General features: G+C 32.6%; 1 protein-coding gene across 4 annotated transcripts in view; it reads left to right on the forward strand.

The window, feature by feature from the left end:
• Window positions 1-17,197, forward strand: part of DDHD1 (DDHD domain containing 1) — a 70,976-nt gene that overhangs the window by 32,135 nt on the left and 21,644 nt on the right. For all 4 annotated transcript variants that reach the window (XM_039865102.1, XM_039865099.1, XM_039865100.1 and 1 more), the window contains 4 exons: window positions 508-636; window positions 1,732-1,879; window positions 8,148-8,254; window positions 12,901-13,007. In XM_039865102.1, the coding sequence (XP_039721036.1) occupies window positions 508-636; window positions 1,732-1,879; window positions 8,148-8,254; window positions 12,901-13,007 (491 nt within the window). The remainder of the gene's footprint in view (window positions 1-507; window positions 637-1,731; window positions 1,880-8,147; window positions 8,255-12,900; window positions 13,008-17,197) is intronic.

Here is a 17,197-nt window from a genome sequence, read left to right on the forward strand (position 1 = left end):
TTTATAGTCTAATGAAGTAGATTATTCTCTTCTTAGTTTAAAGGTAAACTTTTTTCCCCTCTGAGACTTGTTTTTGTTTTGTACTGAGTGAAATTTTCACAGATCCAAAAATAAAATCAACAGAAGAAATGGAATTTAAGTTTCTCTGTCAAAGCTATTTAGGACTTTCATGAAGATGTATATCTCTTAAACCTGAAGAATGGTCATATCACCTTGAAAGACATTCTTTAATCATCAAAATGTATTAACTCTGTGTTAGATGTTAAAATTATGGCCCTTAAGCCAGTTATTCCATGTTGTTCTAACACCTTGCCATTCCTTATAACATGGTTGATCTTTTATAAAGTTCTAGCCATTACTTGCTTCACCTCAGTGCGTGTTTCAATGAAATAGTTTTTTTACTTAACCGAGTTTGAACATCGATTCAAAAACCTGTGTATTATAATTTTTCACGCAAATAAAGTTAGTCTTGGAGACCTTAAAAATTAGTTTTTCTTTTTGCAACAGCTGTTCATAGTTTCAAGTTGAGTCGAAACCATGTGGACTGGCACAGTGTGGATGAAGTATATCTTTATAGTGACGCAACAACATCTAAGATTGCAAGAACAGTTACCCAAAAACTAGGATTTTCTAAAGGTAATTGTTAAATATTACTATTGTTTGTCAAAATTTGGAGAATCTCAATTTTTCTCTTATGTTCAGAATAGACTATTCAAGTTCTATTTTTAGTATATTTTAAATATGTATTAAATTTAGTGATAGTTACTGGTCTGCTAGGTGAAACTTTTATTAAGGTGGTTGAGTTGACATGCATTCATCAGTGAATAATTAAATATTTAGAATGATCTGATAGGATTAATAAATATCTTTTATACTTCAAAAAGCATAAGAGCAATCAAACCAGAGACAGTTGTGTGAAAATAAAACATAGCCATTGAAACATAGTATCAAAGAAAATGGAGACTGAAAATTTTCCATTGGATTTAGTGAAATTAAGTCATTGGTGACTTAGATCGATTGATGGGACAGAAGCCAGATTGGCATGTAATGAAGCTTATGTACAAGATGAAGAAATGGGAGCAGGGTTAATAGACAGCTCTTTAAAGAAGTTTGACTGAAAGAAAGAAAAGACTGAATGGAAGATGTGAGAGCAATGTCAAAAAATAAATTTAAAAAAATTTTCTGTTAAGTCCGATATAATTTTTTTATTATCCATTTTTATTTTAATTTCTTTGATAAGAGATATCCTTGAATATCTTTATATTTTTAATAGTCAATTGTATTTGCTTTGTGAATTACCTTATATTGTTAGCCCATTTTGCTATTCGAATGGTTGTGTTTTCACTCTTTGGTAAGCTCTCTTTGTATATTCAGGTAATTAACTTATGGTATGTCATATTTTGTAAAATTTTTCCCATGTAAAAATTTGTCATCTTTTATTTTTGTTTTACGATACTTTTTGTCAAAGTTTAAAATTTTTATGTACTCAATTTGTTCTTCTTTCCTTCCTTCCTTCCCTTTTTTTTTTTTTTTAATGGTTTCTGGCTTTGGTGTCCTGTCCAATTTAACACTTTATATCAGAGCCAATCAATAACATCATCTTACAAATTTTATCCCTTCCCAACCCAGCAGAATTTTTTTATACTATTTCCTTTTCTTCTTTTTTAAATATATTGTGAAAATGCTGTTTCTGGAATAAATAGTGAACTTAGAATTATATTTTGTCTACAGCATCAAGTAGTGGGACCAGACTTCATAGAGGTTATGTAGAAGAAGCCACATTAGAAGACAAGCCATCACAGACTACTCATATTGTATTTGTTGTCCATGGCATTGGGCAGAAGATGGACCAAGGAAGAATTATCAAAAATACAGCCATGTGAGTTCTTTGATGAATACATTCCCCAACTACTGTAGAATCCAAACTCCAGTCCTCACTATCTTCTTTCATCTTTCCTTTCCTTCTTCTTCTATTTTTAAGAATCACTCCAGATGATTACAACCAAATAATTTAGTCGACATACCTTTTTGCCAAAATCAATGTCTACATGTGTAACCACTTGAGAACTATGATAGTGATTCTTAGAGTGTAGAATTGTGTAAGTTTTGTGTATAAAAGGACAGTATTTTAAGCAAATGTAGTGTTTCTTAGTTTGTAAGTCAAAATGGGTTCCTCAACATCATCACTGTTAACATTTTTGACCATATAATTCTCTGTTATGGGTGGCTGATCTATGCACTGTAAGATATTTAGCAGCAGCATCCCTGACCTCTACCCACTATATGCAAACAGAATCCCTAATTGTGACAATCAAAAAAATATCTCCAGACATTGCCAAGTGTCTCCTGGAGGAAAAAATTACCCATGGTTGAGAATCACTAATTTAAATGAAACTTTTTTTTTTTTTTTTTTTGGTAAATTCAGATGGCAACACACACTTCCATCGCCATAACTATTATATCATAATGAAATATATGAGAACTGTATAGCCATCAAACGAGTAAAATAATATTAGAATCTTAAAATAGATTCTTTCTTGTATACACTCATACCTTTTAAAACTGAACATTTGAAAAGATGACAAACTTATAAAATGTGTCTGTAACCATTACTTGAGTATCTGCTATATATAAAAAAAAAAAAGGAACTTTTAGACTATGTGGGTATTAAAATAGATTCTGCCCTCAAGTCTAAAGTTTTGGCTAATATCTTTATGATGATAAGGGAAGCGATTTACTTTATAACAATCTAGAATGTACATAGAACTTTTAAAATGGCAACTTTAGGGATATATAATCAAAATATTACAGTTGACCCTTGAACAACATGGGATTAGGAGTTCTGACCTCCCTTGCAGTCAAAAATCCACATTTAACTACAGTCAACCATCCACATATGAAGGTTCCCAATCTCCAGTAGACCTTTGAACAACATAGGTTTGAACTGTGATTAATTATAAAACATCTGCATATAAGTGGAGCTGAGTTCAAACCTGTATTGTTCAAGGGTCAACTGTATTATATTAAATATATAAGAAATGGAGAAAGATAGACTTTTTAACAAACAATATTGGGTTAACTAGATAACCATATGGATAAAAATAAAATTGGGTCCATTTCTCACACTAAGATAAATTTCAGTTGGATCACATTTAAACATTAGAAATGAAACCATACAAGTACTATGGATTTAAAAGGTAGAGTTGAGGGGAGTTTGAATTCTTGTATACCCTTAGGAGTAGAAAAAGCTATCCAATGACTTGATCCAGAAACAGTAAGAAAAAATATAGATAAATATTATATCATCCCAAAAAAGCCATATGGCAATAAAATGAGACAAACTGAGAGAAAACATGTGCACTTTATATCACAGATAAACTGTTAGTATTCTTAATATATAAAGAACTTCTAAAAATAAAGAGGAAAATGTCTGACTACCTTACAGGGTTAAAGATGTGACAGCCATTTCCCAGGAAAGGAAATGATCAACCATGCTCATAAAATATATATTAAAATTACATTAAGATGTCATTTCTTAACTATTAGATTATCTAAAACCAAAAATTTGACAGTATACTCTTTTGGCCAGGCTATAGATAACAGGCATTCTCATACTGCTGGTAGAAAGCAATGAAGGAGAGAGAATGTTGTAATATCTATCAAAATTATATATGCATTTATTCTTTGGCCCAGCAAACTTACTTCTGAATCAAGGATAATATAAGCAAAAATACAGAAAGTTGTATGCACAAGGCTATTAATTGCAGTAGGAAACTACCCAAATGTTTAACAGTAAGAGACTGGTTGATAAACTACAGCTGTTTATATAATGGAAAACTATGAAGTTTTAAAACAATGAGGAAGATCTCTGCTTATTTCTGTTCTTTGAAAACATCCACAAAAGTGAGAAACCTTTAGTTAAGACTGACCAAGAATAAAAAGAGAAGATTCGAATTACTAAAATTAGGAATGAAAGAGGCCATTACTACTGACCTTACAGAAATCAAAAGGATTAAACGGAATACTATGCACAATTCTATGCCAACAGATTAGATGACCTAGATAAAATGGACAAATTCCAGAAAGACACAAACAACCAAACTGATATATGGTAATCAGTAAGAAGTAGTAGAAAATCCAAATCAACCTCTAACAAGTAAAACTTCCTTCCAAAAAAAAAAGCCTAAGACCAGATGGCTTCATTGTGAATTCTACAAAACATTAAAAGAAAAATTAGCACCAATTCTTCATAAATTCTCCAAAAAATAGAAGGAAGAAGACTTCCCAACTTACCTGTTTAACAGGTGTTACCCTGATATTAAAATGAGATAAAGACATCATAAGGGGGGGAAAAAGCTATAGACCAATATTCCTATGAATAAAAATCAATACTGCTTATGGACACAAAAATCCTCAACAAAACTGGCTACAGCAACATATAAAGAAGATTATACACTATGACCAAGTGAGATTTATCCCAAGAATACAAGGTTGCTTCAATATTTAAAAGAATCAATCAAGGATACTATACTGTAGTAATAGAACAAAAAAGGAAAAAAAAATATGGTCTTGATGCAGAAAAATCTATCACACTTTCACAATGAAAGCACTCAAGAAACTATAAATAGAAGGGAATTTCCTCAACTTGACAGAGGGCAAGCCCACAGCTAAAATTATAGTTTAGCTACAAAAGACTGAGAGCTTTCTCTCAAGATCAGGAACAAAGCAAAGGTGTCTTCTCCCACTGCTTCTGTGCAACAATTGAATATAGGTTTCAGCCAGGACAATTAGGTAAGAAAAAGAAATAAAAGACATTCAGATTAGAAAGGAAAATATAAAACTATTTTGCTTACAGCTGACATGATCTTATAAACAGAAAATTCTAAGGAATACACACACACACACACTTAGGGCTAATGATCTCAGCAAAGTTACAGGATACAAGATCAATATACAAAAGTCAACATTCTATAGACACTAGCAATGAACAATCTGAAAATTAAGAAAGCATTTCCACTTACTGTAGCATCAAAGAGAATAAAATACTTAAGAATAAGTTTAACAAAAGAAGTGCAAGATTTGCACACTGAAAACTATTATATGCCATTGAAAGAAAGTAAAGAAGACCTAAATTAATGGAAAAGACCCATGATTGTGGATTAGAAGACTTAATGTTGTTAAGATAATAGTATTTCCCAAATCGATCTACAAATTCACCACACTCCCTATTAAAATCCCACCTTTTTTGCACAGATTGACAATCTGATCCTAAAATTTTCATGGAAATGCAAGGAACACAGAATAGCCAAACTATTTTGAAAAAGAACAAAGATGGAAAACTAACATTTCCCAGTTTCTTAACTTGCTGCAGAACTACAGTAATCAAGACATTGTGGTACTGGCTGGTGTGCAGATAAACATAGATCAATAGAGTAGAATTGAGAGTTCAGCTGATTTTCGTCAAGAGTACCAAAACAATTCAATGAGGAAAGAATAGCCTTTTAGTAAATTTTAGCTGGGACACCTGGATATTCACATGCAAAAGAATCAAGTTAAACCCCTACCTCACACCATTTACAGAAATTCAAAATCAATCAAAGACCTAAACAAAAGAGCTAAAACATAAAACTGTTAAAACTTAGGAGTAAATCTTCATGACTTGGAATAGGCAGTGGTTTCTGAGATATGACATCAAAAGTAGAAACCATGAAAGAAAAAACAGATATATGGGACTTTGTCAAGATTTAAAACTATGTTCTTCACAGGATACTATCAAGAAGGTGAAGACAATCTACAGAATGGTAGATTGCAAATTAAATATTTGATAAGGATCTAGCATCTAGGATATATAAAGAACTCTGACAATTCAACAGTAAAAAAGAAATAACCCAATTTTTCAAATGGGTAAAGGATTTAAATAAACATTTGTCCAAATAAAATATACGAATGGCTCATAAGCAAATTAAAAGATGCTCAATATCATTAGTCAATAGGGAGATGCAATTCAAACCCACAAAGAGATACCACTTCATACCCCCTGGGATGACTCATCAAAAAGATGGAAAACAGCAGGTTTTAGCAAGGTTGTGGAAATATAACCCTCATATGTTGCTTGATGGGATTGTAAAATAGTACAGCTGCTTTAGAAAATAGTTTGACATGTCCTCAAAAGTTAAATGTAGAAGTAGCATAGCCATTCCACCTCTAGATCTACAGCCAAGAAAATCGAAAACATCTACACAAAAACTTGTTAAAGAATATTCATAGCAGCATTATTCATAACAGCCCCCAAAATGGAAACAATCTGAATGTCCATCAGCTGATGAATGGATAAACAAAATGACATATTCATACAATGGAATATTATTTAATCATGAAAAAACAACGAAGTACTGATTCATGGTACAACATGGTTGAATCTTAAAACAGTATGCTAAATGAAAGAAGCCAGACACAAAAGGCCACATATTGTATGATTCCATTTATATGAAATATCCATAAGAGGCAAATTCATAGAGACAGAAAGTAGGTTCATGGTTGCCAAGGCTTGGGGGGAAGAAGTATGGGAAGTGACTGCTATGTGTATGGTGTTTCTTTTGGGGGTGATGAAAGTGTCCTGAAATTAGATAGTGATGGTTGTATAACTCTGTGAATATACTCAAAGCCAATGAATTGTTTAAAAAGAAACACAGCCAGTGAGGTTGTGTCAAAAATACACAGAAGCCAACTTGAAGAGACTCACTGACCAAAGAAAGAACAATTTGAGCATCAGTAAGGATAATAGTTACAGTGGGTTTAAACACTTCAGATATTTTTAAATCTATGAGTTAGTAATGATGTCAAAAAACATAATACCTAGCAACTCAGTAATTTTGAAGATTGTTAATAAAAGGGAAGAATTATCCATTTAGCTTGCCTTTTCTCAGAAACTATTTGGTTGTACCACAAAGCAGCCAAATACTTGATGTGAGGAAATTTCTCTTTTTAGAAGTATAAGAGGTAATGACATTTAAGCACCTTTTTGCAACCATTATAACCTAATGGATCTTCAGTGATCATCATAACTGCTAGCGTCACCAAAAAAGAGAATAAACTGCATATATTTACCTATGGCATAGTAATCTTGCCAAAACAGTAGAACTTGAATCTGATAAAACCCCTATATCTTACTAGCAGATTACAGGAGATAGGGGACAAAGAACATGTTAAATAACACCATGGGGATACAGTCATTAAAAATTAGACTCTGAGAAACTCTACAGGATGAAAAAAAAATTACAAAGCTAAAAAGAGAGGAACCTATAGAATAAGACACTTAAGGGACACATCTACCAATTACCATGCATGGACTATATTTGGAGCTCAATTCAAACAAGTGTAAAAAAATAGTTTCAATATTATTATAAACTAACATTTATAATCTAACTGGGGGAAAGGGACCACTGAACTATATATTTGCAGAAATTAAAGAATTATTAATTTTTTTGGTATAATAGTACTGAATAGGTTATATTTTCCTTAAATTTTAGAAACATATACTAAACTACAGATGAAATTATGTGATGTCTGGGATTTGCTTTAAAGAATTATGGGGAAAAGTTGCTACTATAAAGGGAAGGCATGATGGAGTATGGGGGCATGATAGAATTATCTGTATCTTGACTGTGGTGGTGCTATTCATGAGATTAGCAGACATTTGGTCCTGCCCAAAACATCCATGGAGCCTTTTGGCCTACACCAACCCATATGCCATGACCAGCTAGGCTACCAAGGCAAAAGGATTATTATTGGTAATACAACCATAACACTGTTACTGGACCAATAAAACATGAGAGTATCTTTTATGTATTAATCCCGTAAACCAAAAGTATAGATAAATGTTATGGGCTGTTTAAACCCAGCAACATTTTTTTTAAGCATGGGCATTTTGGACAGGACCAAATATGAAGGACCATTTGGCATGGACCAAATATACTTCGAAATGAAAGTGTCTTAATATTGCTAACTATTGCATTGTGTACTGTTCATAGAAACATAATGGATGAAGTTATAAGCAAGTGGAAATGTTATAATTAAAGACATTTTATACTATATAAAAACATGTGAAGTTACTCTGATAAAGTTCTCTTTTGTTTTTATTTTTTTAGGATGAGAGAGGCTGCTAGAAAAATAGAAGAAAGGCATTTTTCCAACTATGCAACGCATGTTGAATTTCTGCCTGTTGAGTGGCGGTCAAAACTTACTCTTGATGGAGGTACATTTTGTTTAAAAATTAAATGATTTAGCTAATGACAACAAAATGATACTTGTTGGGAACAAAAGGTCTTTCGTTTGGCTGTCTTGAGATATATTCACTCTTCTGGATTATTTAAGAAAATAAAACCCATGTATCGAACTCTGTCGTTTTGGACCACAGATTTGGACCATAGATTTCACATATAGCACAGTTTTCATGCGTGTACTCTGGATTAGGGGGTATGTGAAGGGAACAAAACCTTTTCTAAAGTTTTTAACAGAAAAGTAACTTGTCAGTACTTTTAAAAGTGTTATCACAATTCCTATGAGCTTACATTTTCTTTCTAATAATTTGCCTTCCCTATATTTGGAAGATAAAATATCAGGTTTTTTGTTTTCTTTAGTTGTTATTCCTGCACTCCCTGAGCTGGTGAATTATAATTTAATGTAGAGAAATTGTATAATGTATTCGTTTAAGTAAAATCATTTTTGTTTCCTTTCTTAAAGAGCTGTTAGCCAAAATATGTGTTTCTTAAACAAAGTTGTATTCTTTCAGTAGTAAAACCATTAAAATAGAATGTTTAAGTTATTTACATAATCTGAAAAATGAGAGAGTCTTTCTAGATGTAATAGCAGCTGCCATTTGTGGAGCCTTTACTGTATGCCTGACACTCTCTAGTTCATTTTACATGTAGTACCTCATTAATTTTCTCACAAATCTATGAAATACCTGCTTTATTTTCTCTATTTACTGGTAAGAAAACTGAAACTTAGTAAAAGTTGAATTTACTAAGAATAGCAGGCATAGTCCAGGTCCGTACGATGCCAGAGCCCTTATTCATCACTTTGCCAGACTGACTCCCTGGATGATTTCCAAGGATTCTTCCAGGTCTGCAATTCTGTCTCATAGTCAGTTAGGAATATCAGCTATAGCTTATAAACCAAAATAGCATCAAAAGTTATAATGAGTAAAAAAACAAACAAACAACAAAAAACTAGTGACCAAAAAAGTCTTCTTAGCAGCAACAGTTCATATATAAAGTTTTAGTGTAAATATACCATCTTTCACAATTTTGGGGGCTTTTCTCATTCACCCAGATAAGCTGCTCCAGAATGTAGACAATGTGGATAAACTAACAATTAATAAAACCCATAAGTTTGTAATTTTCTATTAGGTTTATACTACTGTTATAAAATCTTAAAAAGCATTATGCTGAGTGAATGAAATTAAAGGAAAAACACCACCATTTCTCTCTATTCTAAACAATTCTGACACCAAATGTGGGGGTTGGAAGGAATTTGCCCCATACCAACCAATTTTCCAGTTCTTGGTGGACACTACTAAGTGTCCTGCAGTTTAACACAGAATATCCGGAAGAATCTACAGAAAAATAATTAGAATTAATAAGACAGTTTATCAAGGTTCTGAAATAGAAGATCTATATATAAAACTAATTGTATTTCTGTATACCAGCACAATTAGAAATAGCATTAAAAAAAAGTTCCTAGAAATAAATATAATAAAATATGTATATTTATATTAAAAATGAAAAAACTGTTAGTAGATATTAAATACAAGTTAATTTTCTTAGATTAGATAATTTAGTATCCTAGAGATGTTAACTCTCCTAAACTGATTTATAGATTCCATGTAATTCCAATCAAAATCCCAATAGAGTTTTTCATGAAACTTGACAAGCTGATTCTAAAATTATTATGGAAGAGCAAAAGCCCCAAAATAGCCTAGATACAGATCAAGAGGAAGAGGGGGAGGTAAATTCTAGTAGATAGCTAGACCTATTATTAACTTTTGCAATTAAGACAGTTTAGTATTGGCACAAGGATAGGCCAGTGCACTAGACTAGAGACTCCCTAAACCTGTGCTTAGTTTGGAAACCTGGTCTATGACAGAACTGGCATTACAGATCATTGGTGAAGGATAACCTGTTCCATAAATGGTGCTTGATAACTGGTTATCCTAAGTGAGAGGGAGTATAAGCAATCCCTACGTCACACTCTAGATGGATCAAAGACATAATATATGAACTCCAGGACTTTTTTTTTAATCAAAATTATTGGAGAAACATCGGTTAATAAAATTACATAGGTTTCAAGTGTACAATAACATGTCATATCTATATTGCATTGTGTGTTCACTACCCAGTTAAATTTCCTTCCATCACCATATATTTGACTCCTTGTACCCCTTTTTATCCCCAACTTTCCTCTGATAACCACTAATCTGCTGTTTGTGTCCATGAGTCTCTGTTTGTTTGTCATGTGTGTTTGTTGCTTTCAGTTTTATGACCCATATATAAGTGAAATCATATGGTTCTCAACTTTTTCTGTCTGTTTTATTTCACTTAGCATGATAATCTCAAGATCTATCCATGTCGTCACAAATGGCAGTATTTCATCTTTTTTATGGCTTAGTAATATTCCATTGTATATATGTATCACATCTTTATCCAATCATCTATTGAAGAACATTTCAGCTGTTTCCATGTCTTGGCCACAGTGAATGCCAGGACTTTTAAAAGTATTAGCAAAAATATAGGAGAGTATCTTCCTAAGATACAAAAAAAATAACTATAATCATAGATAAATTTGATTATATTAAAATTAAGAATTTCTGTTTCTCAAGAAACATCATTTAAGTATATTTGTATATTTAAAAATATATTTAAATATATTTGTATATTTAAAAATATATTTTACATATACAGTGTATATCTCATTAGTAATCAAGGAGATGGAAATTAAAACCACAGTGAAATATTCACACCCATCAGTTAGGCAAAAATTTAAAAATGTAATAATACCAAGTATTGGTGAGGATGTGCAGCAATGAGGATTCTCATTGACTATTGGGGGAATATAAATTGGTACAATCACTTAGGGAAACAATTTGACATTATCTTATAAACTTGAATGTGCATGTACCCTATGACACAGCAGTTTCATATATACCCTAAAGAAACTCCTACACACGTGCACCAGGAAACATGTACAACACCGTTATTAGGAGTGTAGTTTATATTAGCAAGAACTTAGAAACAACCCAAATGTCTTTCAAAGGAAATGGCTAAATCGCGAGATATGTATAAAGCGGAATAGTGTACAGCATTGAAAATGAGTGGATTACAGCTATAAACATCAATATCCACGAATCTCAGAAACATAATATTGGATGTGCAACAAACTATGAATGATAACTCAATTTACATGGTGTTCAGAAACAGACAAAATGATATAAAATATTTAGGCTCTGGCACATAATAAGTGCTACAGAATTGGCTAAAATTGTTAACAGACATGAAGGAAATCTATAAAGAAAAGCAAGAGTGTGATTAACACAAATCTCATATTGGTGGTTACTTCTAGAGGTGGGAGAGAGGGGGCATGTGATCATTTAAGGATATACTGTGGCTTTCAGATACTGGCAATATTCTAAAGCTAGGTGTTTTTTTTATAAATCATCTTTCAGCTATACATATACATGAAATGCCTTCTTTTGTATGTATATGTATTTCACAGTAAAATCTTTTTTTTTTTAGAAATGCATTAAAATGATTTTTAAACTTTTTTATCAGCATGGTAGTCACATCTTTTACAATATAAAATAAGCACAGACTATAAATAACTCTGCTGTGCTATCTACCCATGAATAGCCACAATATTCCCTTTTAAATCTTTGAAAAGACTTCTAGGTTTTGCTTGAATTATTGCCTTCTAGTTATTATTAGATTGTATAAAAGTGGGGAATAAATAAAAATAAAATGATTTAAACCACTGCAGTGAAAAACGAAGATAAGAGAAATTGCACTAGACTAAAAATACAAGGCTTCTCTGCCCACTTTGTGCTTTCATACCATGATATTCATCCAAGCATAGAACTTCTTTGTACGTCTATAAGAAATGCAAATTTTTCTGCATCTCTAATCATTTTTATTAGGCATTTAATAGAATAATTTTCCTATGGTAGAATTTCCATAGGTTAGCTGTAACTCACAGAAGGCTGAATGTGTTTACAATGCAGTTTATGTAATAGTTTTTTTTTCTTAAGTAAATTACACCAACTTCATCTTGTTTACTGAAGAGGCCCATTGCTGATTTGCCTTTGTGCATGTTTGTAATTTGACAACTCTTGCCCATAGGATCTTTGGTTCGCTAAATAGATACATGTAAAGGAGAGGGAAACTGTTTAGTTTGTTGCTGATTTGCCACCAGTGACTCTAGGCATTCCACATGGTTGTTGCCAGGCCTGAGATGCGTAGGCCAAAAAAGAAGAGAGAGGAAACAAGAGGAGGTACAGAAAAAGTGAGATTGTGTCCTTTGACACTTGTTCCAGGAATAGAGATGCCCTGGTTTTGCTCTGGGTACCCCTGAAAGTTATGTAAAAGCTAGTACATACAAAAAGGGTGAGGCTTTATAGGTTCGATAATGGCCTTCATTCTTTAATGTTCCTTCTCTTCCCATGTCCCCTTTTTGTCTTTTACAATTTTTTCTTGCTATATGTTGCGAGGACAGATTGCTTAGATCTAAAGCTAATCCTGAATATGTTAACTTAAAAACTTTTTATTTCAGGGAATATAATTTTTTTTACAATTTATTTTTTTTCCTAAAACATATCTTCTGTAAGTTTTGTTTGTTTTTTATTTGTAGACACTGTTGATTCCATTACTCCTGACAAAGTACGAGGTTTAAGGGATATGTTGAACAGCAGTGCAATGGACATAATGTATTATACTAGCCCACTTTATAGAGATGAAGTAAGTATCATGATTATCTTGTTGCTGTTAAGTAAAATTCATGTGTCCTGAATTTTAACATTTTATGCTGTTTTTATACAAGTAAATGAGAAATTACAGGACTCTCTTAATCTATAAATAGCCTATATGTAATAGTGAATTTGATAGTCTTCAAACTGCACATTGGGACCCTTAATAAAATTAATAATCTTGGAAGTGGGAGAGTAGTTAAAAAATAGCTCTGAAAAATATCAGTTTTCATAAATCTGATTCATCATATCTGTGATTATTGTCCTCACAAAAGAGTTAGAAATTTCCTTCAAATTTTTTGTATATAATAGACTTGTTTTTGTTGTTTGTTTTCTGTAGTGGATTCATATAGTTCTCAAATTGTAATGTTACTTATACATTATAAAGATAACCCTAAAGGGGGGCGAAGAGTGAAAGTTTGTTCAGAAGGATGAGAGAATCTTTAACAAATGTGTTTCGTCATTTTATTGGTAAGAGAAAAAGAGTTCTGTTTCATAGGAATAACCTTAGTAATTTCCTAGCACGTATTAACTTGTTTAATCCTCCTCAAAACCCTACGAGGTAGATAAGATCAGTGCCCTCATTTGAAGGATGAGGAAACTGGTGCAAGGAGTAATAACCAGTAGAGCTGTTCTGTGTTGCTCCAAGCCATCCATTTCTGATTTTGTTCATTCATAGTCATTCCCTGACTTCACTCAGGACATCCTTTACATATCTACAGAAGTATGTTTGGTTAGGTGCCACAGAAACTTCCTTCTCTTCTGGCTACCATCCCCTCAGGATTTTTCTCCATTCTTCTTTCTATATCCCCTCATCGCCCTATACCAGTATTGGGCAAAGTCTGCCTTGATCTGATTGACACCAGTAAAAAACAAAGCTACGTGGCAAAAGAAGCTACAAGAAGAACTGCTGTTCTGAACCTAATTCTAACCAAGAAAGGCTTAGCTGGTGAAATAGAATACTGATAATGTACGAGTTCATAGCTCTTTATAGTGTGCAGTGGGCATCGTTAAGTATGCTCCAGAGGCTCAGAAATTGAACTATATATAATATTGCAAGTGAAACCCGTAAGGAGAAAAAAGGAAAGAGAATGGCTGCGAGCATATTACTATACACATACGCACAAACACATTCCATATGTATATGCCTTATAAACACACACACACGTATATCATTGGTAGTACTCCTAAGCAGGTATCTAGAATGTTCAAGGCTAAAATGTGCTGAGATGTGTCCCCCCAAGAGTAATAATGAGGACTTTTTGCAAGTTTTAAGTTGACATTAACAGCAAAAAAAAAAAAAAAAAAAAACCAACTAGAAAAAGTGTCAGACTCAAAGCTCTGGCCATGGTCACTGAGAAAATGGTCACTTTCTGTTTTGCTCTTATATCTTTAAAGATAATTATTCTCAGAATGGAATTGAATAAAACAGATATTCAATAGAAAGAGGAAACTGATAGCTAAGTTAAATGAAAAGGAAAGCGAACACGCAGTGTTTTAAATTAGGTTTTTGATCCAGTTGAATTTTGTGGAAAAGCACTGAGAACTTTGAGATTCATCAGCAATCTTTAGCAGTGTTTTCCAAATGTTTGTAATTAAAACAGTCACTTGGGCATAAGGAACCCCTTAGGGGGAGGGGCATTGGAATTGAGGGAATTATTGTGAATTTATGATCTTGAAAATATGTGGGTGTTATATTGATATTATCTATATATTAAAAGTATATATTGTACATACATGCATATATTTCCTACCTCTGTCTACTGAAAGGGCCAGAAAACAAAGAGCCCCCAATCTAATGAGCATACCTAATACCTAGAGCTTTTCCCCTGGTGCTGTTATTCATTATTGTTACTTATTGTAAAAAATTAGTAGTACTTTTAATATAGAATTATAATAAGGATAATGTAAAAAAGAATTATAAATTATTGAAAAGTTCATAAGTCCATAACATTTATAAATAGGTAAACAAGTCGGGGAAGGAAGGTCCTTTGTTTATAGTAGAATGTCAGGGGCTCGCTGGTAAATGTGGAAGGAATGCTGGAGTTGGAAGTCTTCAGTTTGCAGCTGTCATGGTAGGATTAGGTAAGAGAAGATTGGACAAGAATCATCAAAGGATGCTAAATTGAGGGTAAAATTTTGATGAGGAACAGGATGTCTGCATGGTCTTAAAGTGTATCCTCACAGACTGCTTATTAGTTGAAAAAATGAGAAAAGGTATACAGTGGAGAAATCAGGCAACATCCTTTACTATGTGTTACTGAGGGACACTCAGGACACAGCATCATTTCTGCAGTATTCCAATCATGAAGAAACATCAGACAAACACAAAAGGAGGAAGTTCTAATAAAAAAGTAAGAATGGGACTATGTTCTTTTAAAATGTCAATATCAGAAAAGACAAAGAATGGCTGTGGAAAATGTTCCAGATTAAAGGAGACTAAAGAGACATGATAGTTAAATACATCTCATCCTAGGCTGTGTTCTGGACTGGATGGAGGAAAATGCTACAAAGGATATTATTAGATCAACTGACAAAATTTAAATTTGAATATTAGATTAGATAAAATATTTAATCAAAATAAATTTGTTATGGAAAAGAATATTCCTAGTCTTAGGATATATACACTGTGGAGTATTTAGGGATAAAGGACCATGACATTTGTAATATATCCTCAGTTCACAAAAGGGTGTGTGTGTGTGTGTGTGTGCACACGCTATAGAAACAGAAAAAGTGATGAAGGTAGGATAAAATGCTAACAATAGGTGAATTTGGGGTAGAAGATATATGCATGATCTTTATACTATTTTTATTTTGCAACATTTTATAAATTTGAAATTATTTCCAAATAAAAATTTAAGAAAAGGAAATGACAAAAAGTCCTTTACCTAGAGATTCTAAATTAGTGGGTCTGAGGTAGAGCCTGTATATTTAACAATTCCCCAGGTGATACTATCAGAGAAGTTTGGGAAACATTGCTAAGGCATTGTGAAGAATGCAAGAAAACAAGAAAATCTTAGTGAGAAGTGGGCAAAAATTATTCGTTTTTAAAAATGAAAACTTCTGCAAATCAAGGTTGATGTTAGGCAATATTCTAGAATAAATTATTTTAAACAATATATGTTTCCTTAGGGAAGTCGTGATAAGTAAGAGCCAGCAGGGGTCCTTTATGATTAAGCATGCCTAGGTGGTGAATGATCCTTATTTGATAGGCATATGAAAGAGCCTTTTTCTCCTTCTTCTCTGCCTTTGGAGTCGAATAGAGATTCAAAACCTGTCACTTAACTAGCTATGTGACCTTAGATCAAATTTCTCAGTTTCTCAGCTTCCTCACTTGTAAAATGGACATAAAATGCCTAGCAGATAAAGGTTGTCATGAGGATTAAATATATATATATATATATTTAATCTCACTCCTTAAACGCTATTGACTAGAATTTCCCAATACAATTCTTTGGCCTTAGCTTTTCAGGTGTGATTGAGTATATATGTCGTTACGTATTTCAAAGCTACCATTTTTAAAAAATGGAATGGACCTATATTCTTTTAATTCCAAAAGTAAAATAAGGATCCATGAATAAAAAATATAGAAAGGAACATGTTTGTTTACTAATGAAGAACTTCGTTATAACTAAAGCTGCCTTAAAAAAAATGGAAGTATCATAAGGAACAAAATTTGTAAATAATTTGAGGTGATGGGTTTTAACTAAACTTACTGTGGTAATTATTTTACAATATATACATATTTTACAGCTTAAACTTATATGATGTTATGTATAATTATATCTCAATGAAACTAGAAAAAAAAATTTAATAGAAGTGACCACTGTAGAATGGAGGTACTCGCTGGGGTAGATGCTGAGCAACCTTTCAGGGATGCTGCTGAAGGGACCCCTCCCTTCACAGCAGTTTAAATTAGATCATCTCTGTGGTCCCTTTTCACTGGAAATTCTGAGGTGCTCATGGGAAGATCCTAATTAGTGATTGTACAAATAATCACTAAAAACCCATGGTTAGGGAAAAAGTTTTGTATATAAATCAGTAAAGTGGACCGATTTTTAAAAAATAACTATTTTCAGACTTCCAAGAAACCATTAAAGAGCCTTTGGCCCTTGCTTTAACCCTAAAATAACGTGAAAAATCCAGACAGAACTGTACACCCTGTGTGCATCTGAACTCTTT

Source organism: Pteropus medius, unplaced genomic scaffold, assembly GCF_902729225.1.
Source record: "Pteropus medius unplaced genomic scaffold, Ma_sr-lr_union100, whole genome shotgun sequence".
Taxonomy (NCBI): domain Eukaryota; kingdom Metazoa; phylum Chordata; class Mammalia; order Chiroptera; family Pteropodidae; genus Pteropus; species Pteropus medius.